The following is a 22247-nucleotide window of genomic DNA, read 5'->3' as shown; positions in this document are numbered from 1 at the left end:
AATCTCACAGTCTCTCAAAGATTTTTGAAAATTTTGCTAGGTGAAGAGCAAAAGGACATCTTAAACCATTAGAAACAGGTTTTTTCATCATGTATGAAATGAAACTGTTCTAAAACAAAAATTAATAAAATCTCCAAATGGCATAAATCTTTTTACTGCTTATGTGATTCCATTTATTTACAGTTCAAAATATCTATCTAGCATGCACAAAATGAGGGGGTGTCAATCCAAATCTGAGAAGAGAGAGAGCCGATCAATTAGGAAGAAGCAGTCCAGACCACAGCTGGCTGAGCTGAGCACAGGGTCCAAGTCACTGGCAGAGAAGAGACAGGACTGACTCGGGCTGGCTGCTGAGCACTGACATGACAAGTCACATTACCTCCAACACAGTCCAACAATGACCTTTCGGGAAGGGAACTGTGAGCATCCTTGAACCAGCTGTCCTGGACTGAGCCTCTTCCAAATGATAAAAATAAACATGCAGAGATTTGCATGAGGCTTGATGGGAGGTAGCAATACTTTTAGGGAAAGTCAGGACTCAAGGGCACTGCTGGCTGCTCTTCAAGGTCAACAGAAAGCTACTTAATAAACACAACTTAAGCATTCATGTAGCCAACTACATAGTCAACCTTCACCCAGGGATAGTGCAGACCAACTTTGAGAACCTAGCCAAATAGTGTTCATGGTTCTCACTGGGTCTTACCAGATTGACTAACACACACACACACACACAAACACAAAATACCAGTTGGTGTGCTTTTTTATTTTTGGCCAATTCTGGGGCTTGAATTCAGGGCCTGGGCACTGTCCCTGAGCTTTTGCTCAAGCATAGAACTCTCCCACTTGAGCCACATTCTGGCCTTTTCTGTTTATGTGGTCCTGGGTAATTGAACCCTTCATGCCAGGCAAGAACTCTACCACTAAGCCACATTCCCAGCCCTACTTTGTTTTTTAAAACAAAACAAAACAAAACAAAACAGTTCAGATTGTTGGATTTAAGAAACTCTCACTACTTACGTGTATTCTCTGTTGCACCAAAAAAATACAAGATGCAATCAACAACCTATCCTCATTCTCTGACCTTATTTTAATTTAGAAAAAAAATGTATTCACTTCTTTTTAGAGTGAGATGTGCAGAAGCTCACTATGTAGCCCAGGCTGGTATCAAACTTACAACCCTGCCTCAGCCTCTCAAATTCTGGGATTACAGGCACGTGCCACCCTGTGCAGTCTGGTTTCATAATTTTATTTATTTTTTTTCTATTTTCATCACTATTTTTCATTCATTATATTTCATCACTATTCTTATTAACTCATCTTGCTTCCTTAGAACTGTCATAATTTTAGCTAATGAGATCTAACAGTTCATGTCCAAATGCTAGTTCACTGATGAGCTATTTCTCTGGAGAAATCACATACAGGACCTCCTGGAAGAATAGTCATTCTAAAACCTTCCTACAACAACACAACCACTAACAGTATATACGTATATATATATATATATTTATATTTATATATTTAAGGTTCTAGATGATTGCAAATGTACAGCCAAAGTTGAAAACTCTCAGCCTTTAGGGGGAAAAGGTCAGGTGCCAGTGGTTCTACCTATAATCTGAGCTACTCAGGAGGCTTAGATCTGAGGATTGGGGTTCCAAGCAAGCCCAGGCAGGAATATCCATGAGATTCTTATCTTTTGTTAACTAATAAAAAGCTGGATGAGGAGCTGTGGCTCAAGTGGTAGAGGGTAATATGGAGGAAAAAAATTAAGGACAATTCCCAGGCCCCACGTTCAAATCTCAGTACCAGCACAATAAATAAATAAGAGAAAAAAGCAACTATACAAAGGAAACTAAAATATAAGAACTGAGAAAACATGCATGGTGAGAGTGGGTAGTAACTGAGGAAATAGGATTTGAGACATGAAGAAATAAAGACTGTAACTATAGAAACAATGACCAGTTCTCTGAGTAGCCCATTCAGAGTCTCCTTATCCTACAGCCTGTTTGGTTATGATTGCATCTCTTAAGGTTGAACCTCATGATGTGCTCTCACCTACCTATTTATACCTATGACTCCTCTTCCCCTCATTACTCTTAACTATCAGTAATTCAGGGTTAAAAGAAAATATACTTTCTTGGACATTGATGACTCATGCCTATCATCCTAACTACTGGAGGCTGGGATCCGATCCAATCAGGAAAGTCCATGAGATTCTTATCTCCAATTAACCAGCAAAAAGCCAGATGTGGGGCCATGGTTCAAGTTGTAGAGCACTAGCGCCTTGAGTGAGAAAGCCAAGCAAAAGAATTCAAGCCCCAGTATGAGAGAGAGAAAGAAAGAAAGAAAGAAGGAAGGGAGGGAGGGGGAGGGAGGGAGGGAGGAGGGAGGGAGGGAGGGAGGAAGGAAGGAGGAAGGAAGGAAGGAAGGAAGAAAGAAAGAAAGAAAGAAAGAAAGAAAGAAAGAAAGAAAGAAAGAAAGAAAGAAAGAAAGAAAGAAGGAAGGAAGGAAGGAAAGAAGGGACGGAGGAAGGGAGAGAGGGAGGGAAGGAAGGAAGGAAGGAAGGGAAGGAAGGAAGGAAGGAAGGAAGGAAGGAAGGAAGGAAGAAAGGAAAAGACAAGAAAGAAAAGCCGGGTGCCAGGCGCTGGTGGCTCACGCCTGTAATCCTAACTACTCAGGAGGCTGAGATCTGAGGATCGTGGTTCAAAGCCAGCCCGGGCAGGAGAGACCATGAGATTCCTATCTCCAATAAACCACCAGAAAACCGGAAGTGGCGCTTAGCTCAAGTGGTAGAGCACTCACCTTGAGCTGAAGAGCTGAGGGACAGCACCCAGGCCCAGAGTTCAAGCCCCACGACCGACCAAAAAAAAAAAAAAAAGAAAAAAAGAAAAGAAACCAGGGTCTTGGAGAGAAATGGAAGTGGTACCTGGATGCTGGTGGTTCACGCCTGTAATCCTAGCTATTCAGGAGCCTGAGATCTGAGGATTACAATTCTAATCAAGACAGACAGGAAAGTACAAGAGACTGTTATCTCACTAATCACCAAAAAGCTGAAAGTGGCTGGGCACCAGTGACTCACACTTGTAATCCTAGAGTCTTGGGAGGCTGAGATCTGAGGAACATGGTTCAAAGCCAGCCTGGGCAGGAAAGTCAGTGAGACTCTTATCGCCAATTAACCAACAGCAAACTGGACTGTGACTTAAGTAGTAGACATTCACCTTAAGCTGAAGAGCTCAAGGATAGCACCCAGACTCAGAGTGCAAGCCCCATGACAAAAAAAAAAAAAAGAGCTGGAAATGGAGCTGTGGTTCAAATGGTAGAGCACTGGCCTTGAACAAAAAAGTTCAGGAACAGTGTACAGAATCTGAGTACAAGCGCTAAAGTGGTGTACAAACACACACACACACACACACACACACACACACACACACACACACACACACACACACACACACACACACACACACACACATACACAACTAAAGGCCTTGGTGCTACCAGAACCAGACATGTTCAATCTTGGCTGTCATCTATGGTTAACCATCCTTCAGTTTCTAATCTCTTCATAGTAACATAGTTTCAAAGAAAATATACATTTTTCTTTAAAAGGAACATGCTTAAACATTCAGATCCGCATATGGACTGCATCTCCAAACATTAGCAAAAAGTGGGAAGCTTATTCTCTAGGTTTCTTGGCCAGACGATCTTCCCAGAGATCCATGAGGGATCCATATTCTAATATATATATGTATATATATATATATATATATATATATATATCCATATTCTTATATATATTAGAATATAAAAGAGTGCTAAAATTCCCCAGCTCTCTTCCCACACTTAACTCTTGGCTCAAACAAATCATCCTGAAACAATATTGAAAGTTTTTTCCAGAGTCTCATGGACTTTCCTGCCAGGAGATGGCTTTGAATTGCAATCCTGAGATCTCAGCCTCCTGAGTAGCTAGGGTTATAGGCATGAGCCACCAGTGCCTGGCTCTTACTCTTAAATATAAACAAACAACAGTCTGTAATAAGACTATATGAAAAACAAAAATGAAGAAAAGCATAGGGTAGGGTAATGAGAGCTTCAAGCATATTAATGTTCTCAGAGATAAGATGTTACAACCAAGTAACAAGTTATAATTACAAAATAACCAGAGTATCGGGCTGGGAATGTGAATCAGTGGTAGAGTGCTTACCTTGCATGCATGAAGCACCACATAAGCAGAAAAAGTGGCGCTGTGGCTCAAGTGGTAGAGCGCTAGCCTTGAGCTGAAGAGCTGAGGGACAGCACCCAGGCCCAGAGTTCAGGCCCACGACCGACAAAAAAAAAAAAGAAAAAGAAAAGCCAGGGACCAGTGGCTCACGCCTGTAATCCTAGGAGGCTGAGATCTGAGGACAGGAAAGTCTGTGAGACTCTTATCTCCAATTAACCACCACAAAACTGGAAGTGGTGCTGTGGCTCAAGTGGTAGAGCACTAGCCTTGAGCTGAAGAGCTGAGGGGCAGGACCCAGGCCCAGAGTTCAAGCCCCACAACCGACCAAAAAAAAAAAAAAAGAAAAAGAAAGGAATGAAGGAAGGAAGGAAGAGGGAGGGAGGGAGGAAAGGAAGCAAGGAAGAAGGAAAAGAAGAGATTTATCAGGATAAAGGTTTGAGGAGGTGTTGTTAAAATACATGGAATTCAGTTACACAGGAGGAGTAAGTTCAAGAGATTCAACATACACCACAACATTTATATGAATGCATTACTTGCCATAGCAAAGTAGATTTTAAGTGTTCTCATCACACACATAAAAATAAACATATGAGGTAATCCAGGTGTTACATAGCTTGATTTAACTACAATATATTGTGTTCATGTATAAACATGTCATGCTATACTCCATAAGTATATGTGATTTTTACTTGTCAAGTAGAAAAATAAAATTCTTAAATAGGATTGTGATGAGTGAGGACATTACTGTGACACTACACTCTGTTCTCACTTTCTCTGGACAAGGTGTAACCTCAGTGCTGGAAGAGCTAGATGGCAAAGGTGAAGGAGCTGTTGGGCTCCTTGTATGTCAAACCCCCTCAGCTGTATTCACTGCTATGCAGAATATGGCTGCGCTTACTTCTGCCATGACCCTCTCAAGCTGTGCTTCATCTTCCTGATTTTCATAAAGAAGTCTGTATACAGAGAGATATTTCTCTACTCTAAGGACAACAGAGCAAGCACAATACCACAGGCATCTTCGCAGGGGTTTAGGAGTCAAAGGGGAATGAAAGACGATGGGCATAATTGTTTGAATCATGTCCCCTCCAAATTCATTGTTGAAATTCTCAAGCCTGGGATGATGTTATTCAGAGTAGGGCCTTTGAGAAGTGATCAGTTTGGAAAAGAAGAGCCCTTGTGGATGGCATTGGGACCCTAGTAAAAGATTCAGAGAAGGCCGGGCGCTGGTGGCTCATGCCTGTAATCCTAGCTACTCAGGAGGCTGAGATCTGAGGATCGCGGTTCAAAGCCAGCCCGGGCAGGAGAGACCGTGAGACTCCTATCTCCAATAAACCACCAGAAAACCGGAAGTGGCGCTGTAGCTCAAGTGGTAGAGCGCTCGCCTTGAGCTGAAGAGCTGAGGGACAGCGCCCAGGCCCAGAGTTCAAGCCCCACGGCCGACCAAAAAAAAAAAAAAAAGATTCAGAGAGCTTGTTCACCAATTGAAATTGGTTCACCAAATAAAAGTTAGGTAGAGAAAACTATTGTCCATGCAGAAGTAGGTCTTCCCTAGGTTCCAAATCTGTCAGTGCCCTAACCTCTCAGACTCCAGAACTATGAGTAACACAATTTGTTCTTTCCAAGCTACTCAGTCAATAGTATTTTGTGAAAGTAATTCAAATGAACTTTGACAGTGAGGTCAGCCCCTACTCTGCGTGGACTCATGCCACAGGGAAATTTAGAGGACAGCACTGCAAAATGGAGTATGAGCAATACAGTTAGCAACAAACAGAAGCATTCCCAAAGACAATTTTCATCCATCCATCCTTCCATTCATCCAAGGATGTTTATTGACCATCTTTTTTTAACAAAATAAAAAATAAAAAAGTAGTGTGTGTGTGTGTGTGTGTGTGTGTGTGTGTGTGTGTGTGTGTAATGCCAGGAATCAAACCCAGGACCTATCACTGAGCTATACTTCCAGAACTATCTTCTATATGGCTTTGCATCTGGCAGAATAAGAAGATGACAAACTAAATATGACAGAATCTCTTCATTCCAAAAGGACACAAATACCAAATGATGGAATATGGATTAAATCACTGCAGAGCTGCAGCTACCATGGAATCAGGGAATAAGTCAGTTGTACTGATGATGCTGCACAGAGAGAGAGAGAGAGAGAGAGAGAGAGAGAGAGAGAGAGAGAGAGAGAGAGAGAGAGAGAGATGAGCAATTTTCAGGACCTCAGTCACAGATGGCCCAAACTCTCATCTCTAACAGTGGATTCATGAGCACACTAGAAAGACACAATAAATAAATGATACACTAAACAGAATCCTGGTGGGTTCCAAATTGATAATATAGTTTCCAAATTGGTCTTCTAGAAATACTAAGTAGGGTTATCACATAATTTTAATGTTCTAAAAAAAGCATCATATTAAATTAAAACTGGAAGAATGTGATCTGTGCAACTGCTAGGATTCCAAAAACCTTCTCAGAGCATTCACAGGATGAATTAATTTATTTCATTTTTATTGTAAAGGTAATGTACAGAGGTGTTACAGTTACAGAAGTCAGTTAATGAGTATATTTCTTTTTAAACAGTATCACCTCTTTCCTCATTTTCTCCCAGCTTTTCCCTCCCAACTCCTCTCCCCCACAAGTTGTGTAGTTCATTCTCAACAAAGTGTCTAGTGAGTATCGATACTGCATTTATTCATCCTTTGCCCACCATTTCTGTGCTCCTCCTTACCCGCCCCCAAACAGATAAACTTACATAGAAGACAAAAGATACAGGAATAAAAAACAGAGACAAAGGAGAAAACAAAACAAAAGCAAAATAACAAAAAACCTTCTCATTTCCATTGCCCAGAGTTCATTTTGAGAAACATCATTTTATATGAACAAACCCTCAAAGAAACAACAACCCAATCAATAAATGGACTTAAAGAGACTTCTCAAAAGAAGAATGGCCAATAGACACAAGAAGAAATGTTCAACATTTGTGGCCATAAAGAAGTGCAAATCTTGGGCTGGGAAGTTGGCTCAGTGGTAGAGCGCTTGCCTTGCATCCCTGAGGCCCTGGGTTTGATTCCTCAGCACCACATAAGCAAAAAGAAAAAAAGCTGGAAGTGGTGCTATAGCTCAAGTGGTAGAGCGCTAGCCTTGAGCTGAAGAGCTGAGGGACAGCACCCAGGCCCAGAGTTCAGGCCCCATGACCGGACCCAAAAAAAAAAAATTTTTAAGAAGTGCAAATCTAAACAACATTAAGATTCCATCTCACCCTAATTAGAATGTCTATTATCAAGAAAACCAACAATAACAGATGCTGGTAGGGATGTGGCCAAAAGGGAACACTATTAAACTGTTGGTGGGAATGTAAATTTGTTCAGTCACTCTGGAAAGCAGTATGGAGGTTCCTCAAAAAACTAAACATAGGCCGGGCGCTGGTGGCTCACGCCTGTAATCCTAGCTACTCAGGAGGCTGAGATCTGAGGATCGCGGTTCAAAGCCAGCCCGGGCAGGAAAAACCGTGAGACTCCTATCTCCAATAAACCACCAGAAAACCGGAAGTGGCGCTGTAGCTCAAGTGGTAGAGCGCTCGCCTTGAGCTGAAGAGCTGAGGGACAGCGCCCAGGCCCAGAGTTCAAGCCCCACGACCGACAAAAAAAAAAAAAAAAAAAAAAAAAAAAAAAAAAAAAAACTAAACATAGAGTATCTCTACGATCCAGAAATTCTACTTCTGGGATTTATCCTAAAGAACACAAACAAGGCTACACTACAGCTACCAGCACAAACATGTTCATTGCAGCATTTTTTACCATTGCCAAGATAGAGAGACTCAACCCAGATGCTAACACATCATTTGCCTTTTTAAATTCTCCTTCCCTAGGTGAGTATAGTGTAGATCTTTCCAGAGGCCTGGCATGTAACACATGCCTTGCTCTGCTGGTTGATAGAGAATGTGCTGGTGTATTCTTGTGTTCTAAAATTTTCTCCTGGGCTGGGGGCATGGCTCCAGTAATAACACACTTGCCTAGTATGGGTTTAATCCCAAGTATCACCAAAATAATTTCCCAAAATGCTTATAGTTTTAATGTTGATATTATAAATATTAAGAGATATAATCCACCAAATTATAAATTCTTTGGAGTCTTCAATAGTTTCCAAGAGTGTGAAGCAGCCAGAGGCCAAGGGTTTAAATTAGATTATCAAATCTACAAGGGCAAGAATTGTGATTTTTTTGTGTCTTCATAGACACAAAGCCCCTAGCCCTCTGCTTCACAGAAGGTCCATACTCTGTAAATACTCCCTAAATAAACCAATGACTTCCAACACATAGACCAAAAAGTGCTTCTAGAAATAGAAAGCAAATACCTAAAAGAGCTTTTCTTTTTCCTTGGCTGTTGACTATTTGCTCGTTTTGATTATAAGTCCCACCTTTAGTATGTTATATATGACATAGTACCTATCTTGAAGACATAGGTCATGAATGTCCACCTCCTTGGCCAACATCCTATGTTTTCATTAATGAGCGGATTTCTCCATTCTGATTCTTCTCTGTGAAACAAGCAAATGTCTGGCAGAACAGATGGGCCCTTGCAGGGGCCTGGCAGAATGAAATCCTGGACTTCACTAGACCATAAAGCAAAATGATGTTGGCATGTAGGAACTTTCCTCTCCTCCTTCTAAAACTAATTTTCCCTCAATGTAAATGGAAGATTAATATGAATTATTCCTTTTATGTCCTCAACTGGAATCCCACCTCAATGAACCTGAAGACATGAGCTAAAATAAGCATTGTCCAACTCAGCAATGGATTTTATGGTTAGCTCCTTAATCTGATCCCCATCCAAATGATTCTGACTTAGCAGGTCTGGGCATGGTCTGGAATTTTCTACATCCCCTTAAGGGCTTCTCCTAGCATCTAGTGACAACTGTGTGAACTACATGTCTATTCCACTGTCATAACAATGTGCAAAATGAGCGCACTCATGATCAACATGGATTAGTAAGAAGCTGAAGGAAAAAGAATACAATTCTGCTATCATAAGATCAAGTTTCTGAGAGCCAGGGTGGAGCTGGATAATTCTGTATAAAAGTCAAAGAATCTCGAAAGGAAAGAAAGCATGCTGCTCCCTGATTTTTACCTGTGCTCAGCCAATCCATTATGTTGTTCTGTTAAGAATTTGGAAAGGGGGCTGGGAAGGTGGCTCAGTGGTAGAGCGCTTGCCTTGCATGCACGAGGCCCTGGGTTTGATTCCTCAGCACCACATAGGCAGAAAAAAAAGCCGGAAGTGGAGCTGTGGCTCAAGTGGTAGAGCTCTAGCCTTGAGCTGAAGAGGTGAAGGACAGCGCCCAGGCCCTGAGTTCAGGCCCACGACCGACCTCCCCCACCCCCCAAAAAAAGAACTTGGAAAGCTGCGTGCTGGTAGTTCATGCCTGTAATCCTAGCTACTCAGGAGGCTGAGATATGAGGATTGCGGTTCCAAGCCAGCGGGGGCAGGAAAGTCTGTGAGACTTTTATCTCCATTTAACCAGCAAAAAGTTGGAAGTGGACCTATAGCTCAAGTGGTAGAACACCAGCCTTTAGTGAAAAAGGTAAGGAGCAGTGCTCAGGCCCTGAGTTCAAGCCCCAGTACTGGCGAGAGAGCGGGGGAGGGGGGAAACGAACTCAGAAGATAGAAGCTAAGAGATGAGGCTCAGGAGCCAGAAGGCCATGCAGAAGAGGGCTTGGGAAGCCAGGGTGAGTAAACAGCCATGACAGGATGAATAACTAAAGGAAGCTGACTGCTGAGAGAGCAAAAGGAAAGAGTGGCAGACAGAGATCAGCCTACTCTTTGCTGACTCTGAAGTTTCTGTTGTCCTCTCAGGGAGGCCTAACTACGCTGGGCTTCTCTATTCCATGTCTAAGTTTCCCCTTGCAGCTTCACAAAAAGAAACAAGGAATGCCAGGCACTGGTAGCTCATACCTGTAATCCTACCTACCCAGGAGGCTGAGATTTGAGGACTGTGGTCAAAGACAGCCTGGGTAGGAAAGCCTGTGAAATTCGTATCTCCAATTAACCACCAGACTAAACCAAAAGTGGAACTGACACTCAAAGTGGAGGAGGAAGAGGAGGAAGTAGAGGAGGAGGAGGACGAGGAGGGAGAGGAGGAAGTGGAAGAGGAGGAGGAGGAAGAGGAAAGAAGGAAAGAAAAATAAATAAGGAGAATCCTATATTACTTCAACCAGCTTGTAGTTTGTGGATGGGGGTGGAAGGTAGCCATAAAATTTATTGTCCAACAGGCCAGTGGCATAGCCCCAAAATCTTACCTATTCAGGAGACTGGGATATGAGGATGCTGGTTTGAAGCCAGTCATGGTAGGAAAGTCTGGAAGACTCTTATCTCCAAGTAACCACCAAAAGCCAGAAGTGGAGCTGTGACTTAAGTGATAGAGCACCAGCCTTGAGCAAATAAGCTAAGAACAGTGCCCAAGCTCTGAGTTCAAGCCCCAATAGCAGTGAAAACATTCTGTCCAAACCAAAGGGTATGATAGCTAATACTTATGCCAGAACAAGTATACATAAGGCCAGCAGGATAATCCCAGGCAGATGGGGCACATAGTATCCTTGTGTGTGAAAAGTGTTCCATGTTAGGGCTTCAAGTTTGCACAACTCTACCCCTCTTCTTGGGCTTTAGATAAGCCTCCCTGAAAGTAAAATAAGGACAGCCAGGCAGGTACCAGTGGCTCACTCCTATAATCCTAACTACTCAGGAGGCTGAGATCTGAGGATCGAGGTTAAAAGCCAGGCTAAGTAGAAGATTCATGAGCCTCTGATCTCCAGTTGAGCACCAAAAAGCCAGAAATGGAGCTGTAGCTCAAGTGGTAGGATGCTAACCTTGAGCCTAAAAGCTCAGAGACTGAGCTAGGCCTTGAGTTCAAGCCCCAGGATAGGCACACAAAAAAAGGTTAAATAATAGCTTACTCTCCAAAGGCTTTTTCCAATTCAGAAAATCTTATGTCATGGGAGGCAACTCAGGAGATGAGATCATTGAATGAGGAATCCTTGAGAACTCCTTAGCTGAGGAGTTAACTCCAAGCTCTAGCTCAGCAGTAGACAGCTTGCCTGTATATGTAAAACTCAGGGTTGGATCCCAGTTTCACAGAGAATAAAATTAAAAAGAGAGATAACAGCTTAGTCGTAGGACTGAGAGAGATGCTAAAGCCATTTGCTTTCAGCAGAACAGTCTTTTGGGCTTCTGCAAAGCTCTGTCCTCGGAAAGATGCAAGTGCCTGACAAAGAAGGCCTTGCTAATGCACTCATATCCCCCAGGAAGTAGATATGGGCTAAAGAGGAAGGCCTATCTATACTGCTTTTGCAAAGGAGAACATGGAAGCAGCAATAATTTCAGGACTTGCCCAATTCAACACAGTTCCCATGAGAACAAGAATATCTGGTTTCAGGCTGGGAAGGTGGCTCAGTGGTAGAGTGCTTGCCTTGCATGCATGAGGCCCTGGGTTTGATTCCTCAGCACCACATAAGCACTAAAAGCCAGAAGTGGTGCTATGGCTCAAGTGGTAGAGCACTAAGCCTTGAGCTGAAGAGCTGAGGGTCAGCTCCCAGGCCCAGAGTTCAAACTCCAAAATTGACTGAAAAAAAGAATATCTGGTTTCTAGAACAGAGGCTCCTTTGAGATTGTCCTCTGATCCCTCCTTCCCTTCTACCCATCCTGCAACCCCTTGGCTGAAAAGCCCCACTTAGATGGTTAAGATAACAGCTAGACCATTCTTAGATTGGTAGAACTTAGATGATATTTGTAACATTCTTCCTTATTAACCAGCCACACAAGGTCAAGGTCAAGGTCAAGTTCCACTTGAAGTGCTGCAGAGGACTTTAACCAGTCTGCTGCTTCTCTGTGTCTCCTTTCCCGCTCATAAAAGGCCTTGTCCAGCTGCATCACTCTAAGACAGAGCTTTGAGAAGCTAGCCTCTCCATCTTCTTCAGGACTACCTCTGATTCCTTTCTATTAGTTTTTGGTCATCTAAATTTTGGTTCCTTTAAGCACTGAGCACCTTGGACATTAGATTCTAATAATAGCTCTTTCTTTCTACCATTTTCACTAGCCAAAACAAAAGTCTTCCTTCCATCACCTTAGTCGCTGAAGAGGGACTTAAGGACAATAATCACTTGAAATAAATTCTTCATACAATTATTTTACTAAACTTCGAACAAGTAGCTAACCCTACACATTTGAATTTCATCCCTTTCCTGCTCCTCTTTTATTTTTTGGTCTTCCTGGAATTTGAGCCCAGGTCTTGAGCGTTCTGGGCAGGCATTCTACCAATTGAGCTCACCCTTGCCTCCTGTTGCTTTAGTAGTTATTTTCCAAATAGAATCTTATCCCTGGGCTATCCTGAACAACCTCCATTTTCTCTTCTCCTTCTTCCTCTTCCTCCTCCTCCTCCTCCTCCTCCTCCTCCTCATCCTCCTCCTCCTCCTCATCCTCCTCCTCCTCCTCATCCTCCTCCTCATCCTCATCCTCCTCCTCCTCCTCATCCTCCTCTTCCTCTTCCTCTTCCTCCGCCTTCATTGTCAGTTTGTGGGGCTTAAACTCAGGGCCTGAGCACTGTCTCTGAGCTTTATTATTCAAAGCTAGCACTTTACTACTTTGAGTCACAGTGCCAATTCCAGTTGGGGGTGGTTAACAGATTAGAGTTTCATGGACTTTCCTGCCTGGGCTGTTCTTATGGTGATCCTCAGATCTCAGCCTCTTGAGTAGCTAGGATTACAGATATGGGCCACTAGCACTGGAAGCAAATCCTCCTATTTATACTTTCTTTGTAGCTGGACAAGTGCTACTGTGCCCAACTTTTCAGTGACTGAGATGAGGGTCTTAAGAACTCTTTGACAGGGCTGGGAAGGTGGCTCAGTGGTAGAGTGCTTGCTATGCATGCATGAGGCCTTGGGTTCGATTCCTCAGCACCACATAAGCAGAAAAAGCCAGAAGTGGTGCTGTGACTCAAATGGTAGAGCACTAGCCTTGAGCTGAAGAGCTGAGGGACAGCGCCTAGGCCCGTAGTTCAGGCCCCATGACTGGCCAGAGAACTCGTTGACATGGCTAGTCTTGAACTGATCTTCTCAATCTCTGCCTCCTTAGTAGCTGGAATTACAGGCATGAATCCCCATGCCTGGTTTTCCTCTCCTCTTTTCATGCAGACAAGATTGGGCACAGACCATCTTCAAAGGAAAGAAGAAAGAACTAGCAGCATCAGAGTGGATTATGGTCCAACTATATGAAAGTCAAGTTATAAATGAGCAGCGCTATATTAACACTGATGGAAATAATCATGACTGCCATGTATTGATCTCCCAGTCCTGCCTGGCACTGTGCGAAGTGCTCCACCCCATAACAGTATATGCACAGAGACAGATCTAGGTTTTGTGGGTTCTGAACAAGTAAAAGATTCTTTCTAGAGAAAAAAGTTTTGCATAGAGAATTAGGTGCAGAGATTTGGACAGGCCCATGCAAATGAGGGAACTAAAGCTTCATCTTGTGAGTTTCATGGTAAACGTACAGCATGAGTTAGCAACCATCTCTCTCTCTCTTTTTTTTTTTTTTTTTTTTTTGTCGGTTGTGGGGCCTGAACCCTTGGCCTGGGCACTGTCCCTCAGCTCTTCAGCTCAAGGCTAGCACTCTACCATTTGAACCACAGCGCCACTTCCGGCTTTTTCTGCTTATGTGGTACTGAGGAATCAAACCCAGGGCCTCCTGCGTGCAAGGCAAGCACTCTACCACTGAGCCACCTTTCCAGCTCACTCCTTCTCATTTTTGAATTATGAAATTGAGGCTATGAGATGTTCAGTAACTTGTCCTAAATCAACACTTGAAAATGGTAAGATCATTTAGGTTCCAGTGACTCATACCTATAACCCGAGCTACTCAGGAGGCTGAAATCTGAGAACCATGGTTTTAAGACACCTTGAGCATACAAATTCAAGAGACTAATATCTCCAATTAACCACCCTAAAGCCAGAAGTAGATCTGTGGCTCAAGTGGTAGACTGCCAGTCTTGAATGTAAATGCTAAGCAAGAGCACAACAATGCCCCAAGTTCAAACCCTAGTTCTCCTACTCCCCCATATACAAGAAAATGGCAGCTTAAAGATCTAAACATAAGAAAGCCATGCATGGTGTAGTCCACCTGTAGTCCATGCAAGACTCACAGACAACAGGGTCATGAGTTTGCTCTAGTCTAGGCAAAACCCCAGACAAAAACAAAGATAAAAACCTATCCATAGTGTCTGAATTATAATCTCATGTATGTTTTTGTTGTGTGCCTTCTAATAAAATTGCTATCATTTCTTAAGCCTTAATTATACTCACCCACTTGCTTGACTAATTCTTACAACCTTTCTCTTTACATTAGTTATTATTTCAGTTTACAGATAGGGAAACATAAATCAAGGAAGTTAAATGACCAGCCATCATCACCCAGCTGACATGGCAGGGCAGCAAAGAGCAGAATGGTAATGTGGGACCTATAACATTCTCAAATCTGTCCACTCAAACTTAGCTCTGTCACAGCCTTCATATCAGATACCTCATTGCACAGTACTTCTGTACTGTAACGTATCAGTGAGATAGACACTATTCCTCCTGGAAAAAAGCCACTTAGAAAGGCCAACACAAACTCAGATGCCTTACAGACACCTTCTCCCCAGAGAAACTCGGAGAAAGGGTGCCACTATGGCTACATGAGGGTCCCCCATTCCATAGGTCTCCCCTGAAACAAAGCTACACAAAACAACTCACATACTAATGTGACACAGCATCACTCCAGCACCCACAGCAAGAGTTTATGTCCTCAAATAAATCTCCCATGGAGATTTAGCTGTGAGAATGAATATGGATGCTCAGAGAACAAGGTCTTTGCTGAGCTTGTAGGCCTTGTATTCCCTTGGCAATGAAAACTTAGTAAAAATTAAATGATGCTTTGTTGTGATACTAAAGGTTTTTTTCTCCTCCTCCAGTTGACAGATCGCAAGTAACTGATTACTTCTGGAAACCTTTGTTGAGAGAATCTCTCTCTCTGTATATCTATCTGTATATATATAGCTATATATACATATATATGTCTGTATATCTATCTATATGGATATAGATAGGCAGACAGATAGATAGACAGATAGATAGACAGATAGATATTGCCTCCTGGAAGAAGGCAACTTTACAAAAAAGGGAGCAGTAAGTCTAATGGGACCAGGCCCAGGCTTTGTATCTGGCTGATGGCAGGTGCAGCAATCATTAAGAGACATTGTGCATCAGGTTGTGGGCACTAACAAGAAAGGTTGCTTCAAGCTGGGAGCAGCTGGTCACATCTATGATCCTGGCTACGCAGGAGGTAGTGATTAGGAGGATTAGTTTGAAGCCAACCTAGGTGAAAAATGAAGGAGACGCCCCCATCTCAATCAATAAACTGGTCATGATCGCTGTGTCAGCCCAGGTATTTATAGTACAGGTCCTGACTTCAAACCCCCAGTATTACAAAAAAAAAATAAATAAATAAATGACTGGCTAATCTCCAGCCTTATTTTTTTTTTTTTTAAATTAAAGGAAAGGGTGATTCCAGTAACTCTCTCCTGTTCCTGTTTTTACCAAGCTCCGTGGATGCGGGTGAAAGGAGAGCAGAAATGACTAGGAAGTGTGAGAACAGGGAACTTCTGACATGGCTAGCTATGCAGTCCAGAAGCATCTAAATGCCCCTGCGCCTTCAAAGGGATGGTTGTCTAAGAGAGAACAAGAATAATGGCCAGACATGGCAACACGGGCTGGCCTTACAAGATACAAAGACGAAGCACAGACTGCCAGTCTGCAGGCCTTGGCCTGCCTGCCAAGTGTCCTGCCCAGTCCATGAGCGCAGGCACAGGGTAGGTGCACAGTCCCTGCTCAACCACGGCACCACAGCACTTCAAAGGTCCTGGAGGCAGGCCACGTACCCCGCCCCTCCTGCGATGCTTTTCATTTGGCCTTATCACCCCTTCAAGTGGGACACAAACAGTAGGTACTCAAGAGCTTGGGGTGTGCAGAGCCGGTGGAGAGAAATGCAAAGGTCAGAACATACGAGAAAGCCTCCCCCTCTTTTTTTTTTTTTTTTAAAGCCCACATCTTTTTAAGTGAACACATTTGCCTCTGTACCTCCCCATCCCTCAACCCTCAGCTCCCAGCTCAGGAAGACCAGCACAGAGATCTCACACAGCGGGGTCCAGGCTGCAGGGCTAGCCCGGGTACAGGTCTTCCAGGCATCAGATCCTTGCGGGGGGGGGGGGGGGGGGGGCGGACCTGGAAACACACGCGCGCGCGTGCACACACCGCCTGACCAGACTCACCTTCCCGATCGTCTGATCCACGGCCTTCTGGAAGACCCGAGCCACGAGCAGCGTGACGCTGGTCACCAGCAGAAGCAGGGACAGCGTCCCCACCGTGTAGAAGCAACATCTGCCCATCCTGCGCGCGGCTCACCGGCCAGGCCGAGCCTCGCCGCGCCGCCCCGCGTTCCAGCTGCCAGGAGGGGAGGAGCCACCGCCCAGGCCGCCGCGGTCGGAGGACCCGGGACCCGGGGGTGCCCGCGGCCGGCTGGGTGCGCGGCCTCCCGGGGCGGGGCCGGCGCGGGGCCGGTGCGGCGGCCGGCGGAGCGCGCGGCTCTCCCCGCGGCGGCGATCGGGGCGGAGGGCGAGGGACCGGCGCGCGCTTTCGGTTTGCTCGGCCGGCCGGGGCGCTCGGGAGGGCGGAGGACGCGCAGAGCGGTGACGCTCGGGGCCTGCCTCGCCCGGGAAGGGACGGCTGGCGACTGCGCGGGGAGGCGGGCGGGGCAGGGCGGAGGCCGCAGTCATGTGTCCCGCAGCGCGGTCGCCATTCGGCCCGCGCGACGGTCCCCGCAGGCCCCCGCCCGGTGACTCGGGCCGGGCCGGGTGGAGGCTCCTGACATCCTGGGGCCAAGGGCCTACTTGGAGACGAGCTTTGAAGATTTCGGATGGGGGTGACGGTTCCCTGGCTCTGGAGGAGCCCCTGGAGCGCTCCCAGACACGCAATTAGAATGACAAGTGCCCTTGCAAGGAATGTGCTGTCTGCTTAGGTCTTCTTGGGCCCCAGGATTGAACTGGGTATTGCGGGATATGTAGGAGCTCGTGAAGGAATGGAGGTGTGTGAGAGGGACAGCAGGTGGCATTTCACCCAATGTAGGAGAAAACAAGGGACACTTGGGAGCGCAAGCGCAGTGGTGTAGGTGGCACTGGCGCGGGCTCAGGTGTGCAGGTGGGATTTGAGAGGCTCTTCCTGTCCTGTCGAAGGGAATCAGCAAGAAGCTTAAAGTGGCTTGACATGCTGTGTATCATCCGCTTTGCTCACTTAAGTCCTGCCAGGTACCGGCAGGTGACTTAAATGTTAGTTGAGTGAAGGAGGGTTAGTTCTAGGCCAGGCTTTTGCTGGTTCATCACACACACACACACATTTAACATCCACAGCAGCTCTAGGATTAAAGATTGTAGGAGATTTACCAGGGAAGCAGACAAGGAAGAGGGATGGAGGTGTGAAGGCTTCTTTTGAAGGAAAGAGATAAAGAAGAGAGGTCTGCTGGAAGGAAGCAGTGCAGGTCTAACCAGTTCAGCTAGGCCCGAACAGGCCAGAAACAGACCTGCCTTGGTTACAGCTGTGCGTGGTCATGGGCTGATGGCTCCATGGGAAGCTAGCCTCTGCACCCATCTCCCCAGATTTCAGCAGAGCTCAGCCGCTGAGGCCAGGGCTTTGGGGCCTTCATGCTTGAATTCAGGGCCTGGGCACTGTCCCTGAGCCTCTTTGTGCTCAAGGCTAGCTCTCTGCCACTTGAGCCACAGCACCACTTCCGGTATTTGAATGGCTAATTGGAAATAAGAGTCCCATGGAGACTCTTCTGCCCAGGGTGGCTTCAGAGCCCTATCCTCAGATCTCAGCTTCCTGAGCAGCTAGGAGTACAGGGGTGAGCCACTGGCTCCAGGCTTTTGTTTTTTTAGGACCTCAGTCCTTACCCTTACAGATTCAATCAGCCAGGGACAGAAAACAGGAGCAGAAAAGCTACATTGTTGCTGATGTCTACAATATAGTCATGTAGTTAAATTTAGTCTGGTTGTCTCTTGTGCTGAACCTGTACAGATCCTTTTCTTGTCTCTATTCCCTAAAGAATACAATATAAGGGACTGCTGTTTACATTATAGTATTTTAATTCATTAGAGAGGGTTTAAAGACTATGAGAAGGTGCGTGTAATTTCTATATAAACATGAGACAGTTTTTCCCTCAAGGATTTGAGCATCTGGAGTTTGATGAGTGTCCAGGGGCAAGAGAGAGTTCTAGAATGAATCACTTGAGGATTGTGGAACACCATTATCATCATCTTACATGCAAAGCAACTGGACTCTAAAGGGTTAAGTAACCTACTATGAGTAAACCAGTTGTTGAGTGGCAGATCTGATCTGGATGTGGATGTAGGGCCCATGTTCTCAGATTGAGAATCTGGAAGGATCAGGAGGGTTTGCATGGGGCTGGGAAGGTGGCTCAGTGGTAGAATTCTTGCCTTGCATGCATGAGGCCCTAGGTTTGATTCCTCAGCACCACGTAAGTAGAAAAAGCTGGAAGTGGCGCTGTGGCTCAAGTGGTAGAGCGCTGACCTTGAGCTGAAGAGCTGAAGGACAGTGCCCAGGCCCAGAGTTCAAGCCCTGTGACCAACAAACAATAAGAAAAAAGAAAAAGAAGGGTTTGCTGAGGACATGGTTAAAGAGAGTGATGGGTTGAAAATGCTAGGAATTCTTTAGGAGTCCTGTTTGGGGGGAGTATGCATACCTTCTCTTGAGTTTGGATTAGGCTTATTAAACACAGAGATATGGCAGAAATGACCACACCCAGGAACTCCGAAGCCAGGTCATAAGGGCCTTACAACTGCTGCCTGGGCCTCTGAAAATTCTTACTCTTGGTATCCCCCCCCCCCCCAGTAAGTTGAGCTGCCCTGAGACTTCCATGCTGGAGAGAGCGTAAGAGAAACCACAGTGGCATGCTCTCAGCCTGCTGGGAGAGAAATGACCTCCTCCAGCTCCCAGCTGTCCCATCCCAATCATGAGAGGGTCCCAGCCTAGCTCTGCTCCAAATTGCAAAATAAAGGACTGTTGTTTTGAGCCAGCAAGCCCTGGTGTATGTTACTGGATTATAGAGAACAGGAAGGGATAAGGCTGGGACCTTGGGGGTGACCCCAGGGAACCAGCCTGGCATGCAGTTAGAACCTGGTGAGGTCTGGAGGGATCCAGCTGTGCCAAGGTGGAGGCCCCAGTCCCTATGTCAGCAGCTTTTCCTTCCACTGTCACCGTCTTCGGCATTACCTCCCATTTGCTCTGCCCTGTGCCTTAGTTTGGTTAGCCCTATCTCTCAAGCTCACTTGCTTCCTTTCCAGGCATTGATTGGGGTTTGCTGCAATTGGGCATATATCCTGGACTGTTAGAACCAAGAAAAATAAGAAAAGGGGAAACTCATTGTGGCTAGCAGAAATGGGGCAAAACATTTAAGGCAGAGCCTCTTTGTAGAAAGGAACTCTAGGTTAATGATTAAAGGAAATTCTCAGAGGCAGAGACTCAGTAAATTAGGGTGTTAAGTGTGGCAAATGGCAATGAAACTCAGGAAATGTGGAAGGTAGTTTAATTTTGGATGTGATAAGTTAGAAGTTTGGAACGTGTTTTGTTAAATGTCAACTAAAACCTTATTGGCTCCACAAAGGTGTAGCCTGGAAATGTAACTTTTGCCTTGATAACTCATTGCTTTGTTTATTGAAATTGTAATTGTTATTTGTGATCAGTAATGGCTAGTGTGATCAGTAATGGCTAGTTTTGCTTCTGTAAACCTGCTGGCTGTGTGTGACCTGCTTGCTCCTTTAAAACCCTGCCACAAGAGAGCTTCGCTGCTGTTCTTCTTGGCCTCCATACCGTGGAGAGCAGTTGCTGTGGCTAATAAAGATTCCTAGCCCCATTGTCTGAGTGTTGGTGACTCCCTTAGTCAATCATCAGTTCCAGTCCCACTGGCCCCAGGAAGTTGGAATAGTCCCCCAGAAGTTGGGATACTTCATGGACTAGAAAAAAAGACATGGCAATTTGACTTGATACATAGCACCCACAGAATTATGCTCACATTGAACACCTACCCATACCCAGGTGAAGAATAACTGCAGATTGTCTGTTTGCTGGCTCCAATCTGGAGTACATAGTCCATAGCTCCATAGGCTTTGCAGCCCAGACCACTGATCTCAGTGCATCTTATCTTACCTCCAATTACCTACCATTGTTCTCTGTCTCTCTCTCTTTCAGTGCTAGTAGTAGGGCCTGAGTACTGTCCCTTACCTTTTACACTCTACCACTTGAGCCACACTTCCACTTCTGGCTTTGGGGTAATTCATTGGATATAAGAATCTCATTGCTGGGCACTGGTGGCTCATGCCTGTAATCCTAGCTACTCCAGAGGCTGATATCTGAGGATCATGGTTCAAAGCCAGCCCAGACAGGAAAGTCCATGAGACTCTGATCTCCAATAAACCACTCAGAAAACTGGAAGTGGCAATGTCAAGTGGTAGAGCACAAGCCTTGAGCTGAAGAGCTGAGGGACAGCACCCAGGCCCCAACAACAAAAATAATATGAAGAATTTCATGGACCTTCCTCCCAGGCTGGCTTTGAACCTTGTTCCTCAGATCTTAGCCTTCTGAGTAGCTAGGATTATAAGCATGGAAAGAGAGCTCTAAAAACAATGGCTATATGGAAGCCGGGAGCTGGCCATTGTTTTTAGAGGTCTCTCCGGCACCTGGCTTCCATTGTTTTTGGAGGTCTCTTTTTGCCTCTTGTGGGGCCATCAGGGTAGAAATGGATTGTGGGAATGAAGAGACAGAGACAAAATCAATTAACAAATCTCAGAGTATATGAGCAAGGTTTTTGGGTTTGTTTGTCCTCAGCTTATCTCCCTATTGAACCTTTTCACTGTTTCTACTAGGTCAGGCAATTGGAAAACTGCTTCCCCTTTAAATCTCTAGCCCTGGATGAACAAAAACCTCTTTCTTCCTCTTAGCACAGTGGATCAGACCAGCATTTTAAAATGTCCCAAAACCACAACAGAACAGCAACAACAAACATGTCCTAATTACAGAAAACAGAAAAACAGATTTACAAAGAGAATGCATATCCCCCAAATCATAGTGTGAGGGCACACACTAATTTCTATTTTATGAAGGCTGATACAACTTTTGAGCATTTGACCCGTTGTGTTTCTGTCTAGTTCTGCATTGGATTCTACCCCTTGACAGCTACTCTGAGGGACTCAATGACCGCCAGTTCTGATCTCAGCTTCTCGTGCCCCTTGTGACTGCTGCCTCACTTCTGATTTATAAGTCATGTGGTTTCTACCACTAATTGGCACTCTTACTTTAATTACCAGACAGTCATCTTACTCTTCAGGTGAGACTCCTCCTACTTCAGGTGTGGCCATGCCTGGCAAGCGCATAGACTAATACCCCCTGACACACCCCAGAGGGTCAAGCATGATGGTAAAGGGTCACCACTCCTATATTTTATGGAGAGGAAGATTCCTGGGCAGGGAGACAATGAAGAATTTTCCCAATGAACTCTCTACACAGACAATCAGAAAAGAAGATCAACTACCATTTGGAAGGAATGATTGTTAACACCTGTTGAAATTCCATGCAAGACTCAAAGAACTTTCTTCATGTATTCTTTTTTTTTTTTTGGGGGTCCGGTAGTGGGGCCTGAACTCTGGGCCTGGGCGCTGTCCCTCAGCTCTTCAGCTCAAGGCTAGCGCTCTACCACTTGAGCCACAGGGCCACCTCCGGCTTTTTTCTTATGTGGTGCTGAGGAATCGAACCCAGGGCCTCAGGCATGCAAGGCAAGCACTACTACCACTGAGCCATCTTCCCAGCCTCTTTCTTCATGTATTCTAAGACAGGGAAAGCAAAAAGGACTCTTTGGGCCCCTTTGTAAATTTACAATATTGACAT

At 45.1% G+C, this 22247-nt stretch overlaps 1 protein-coding gene across 1 annotated transcript in view; it reads right to left on the bottom strand.

Moving 5' to 3' along the window:
• The window catches only part of Scarb2 (scavenger receptor class B member 2), a 63584-nt gene extending 46587 nt beyond the window's left edge, over positions 1 to 16997 (bottom strand). The window contains exon 1 of the mRNA XM_070012811.1: positions 16568 to 16997. Within this exon, the coding sequence (XP_069868912.1) occupies positions 16568 to 16684 (117 nt within the window). The 5' untranslated portion in view covers positions 16685 to 16997. The remainder of the gene's footprint in view (positions 1 to 16567) is intronic.
• Between the last annotated feature and the right edge of the window lie 5250 nt (positions 16998 to 22247).

Source organism: Dipodomys merriami, unplaced genomic scaffold (assembly GCF_024711535.1).
Source record: "Dipodomys merriami isolate MVZ:Mamm:240054 unplaced genomic scaffold, mDipMer1.0.p SCAF_9, whole genome shotgun sequence".
In the NCBI taxonomy this organism is placed as follows: domain Eukaryota; kingdom Metazoa; phylum Chordata; class Mammalia; order Rodentia; family Heteromyidae; genus Dipodomys; species Dipodomys merriami.
Note: the sequence above shows the minus strand (reverse complement) of the source record. Positions and strands in the feature narration are given on the sequence as shown.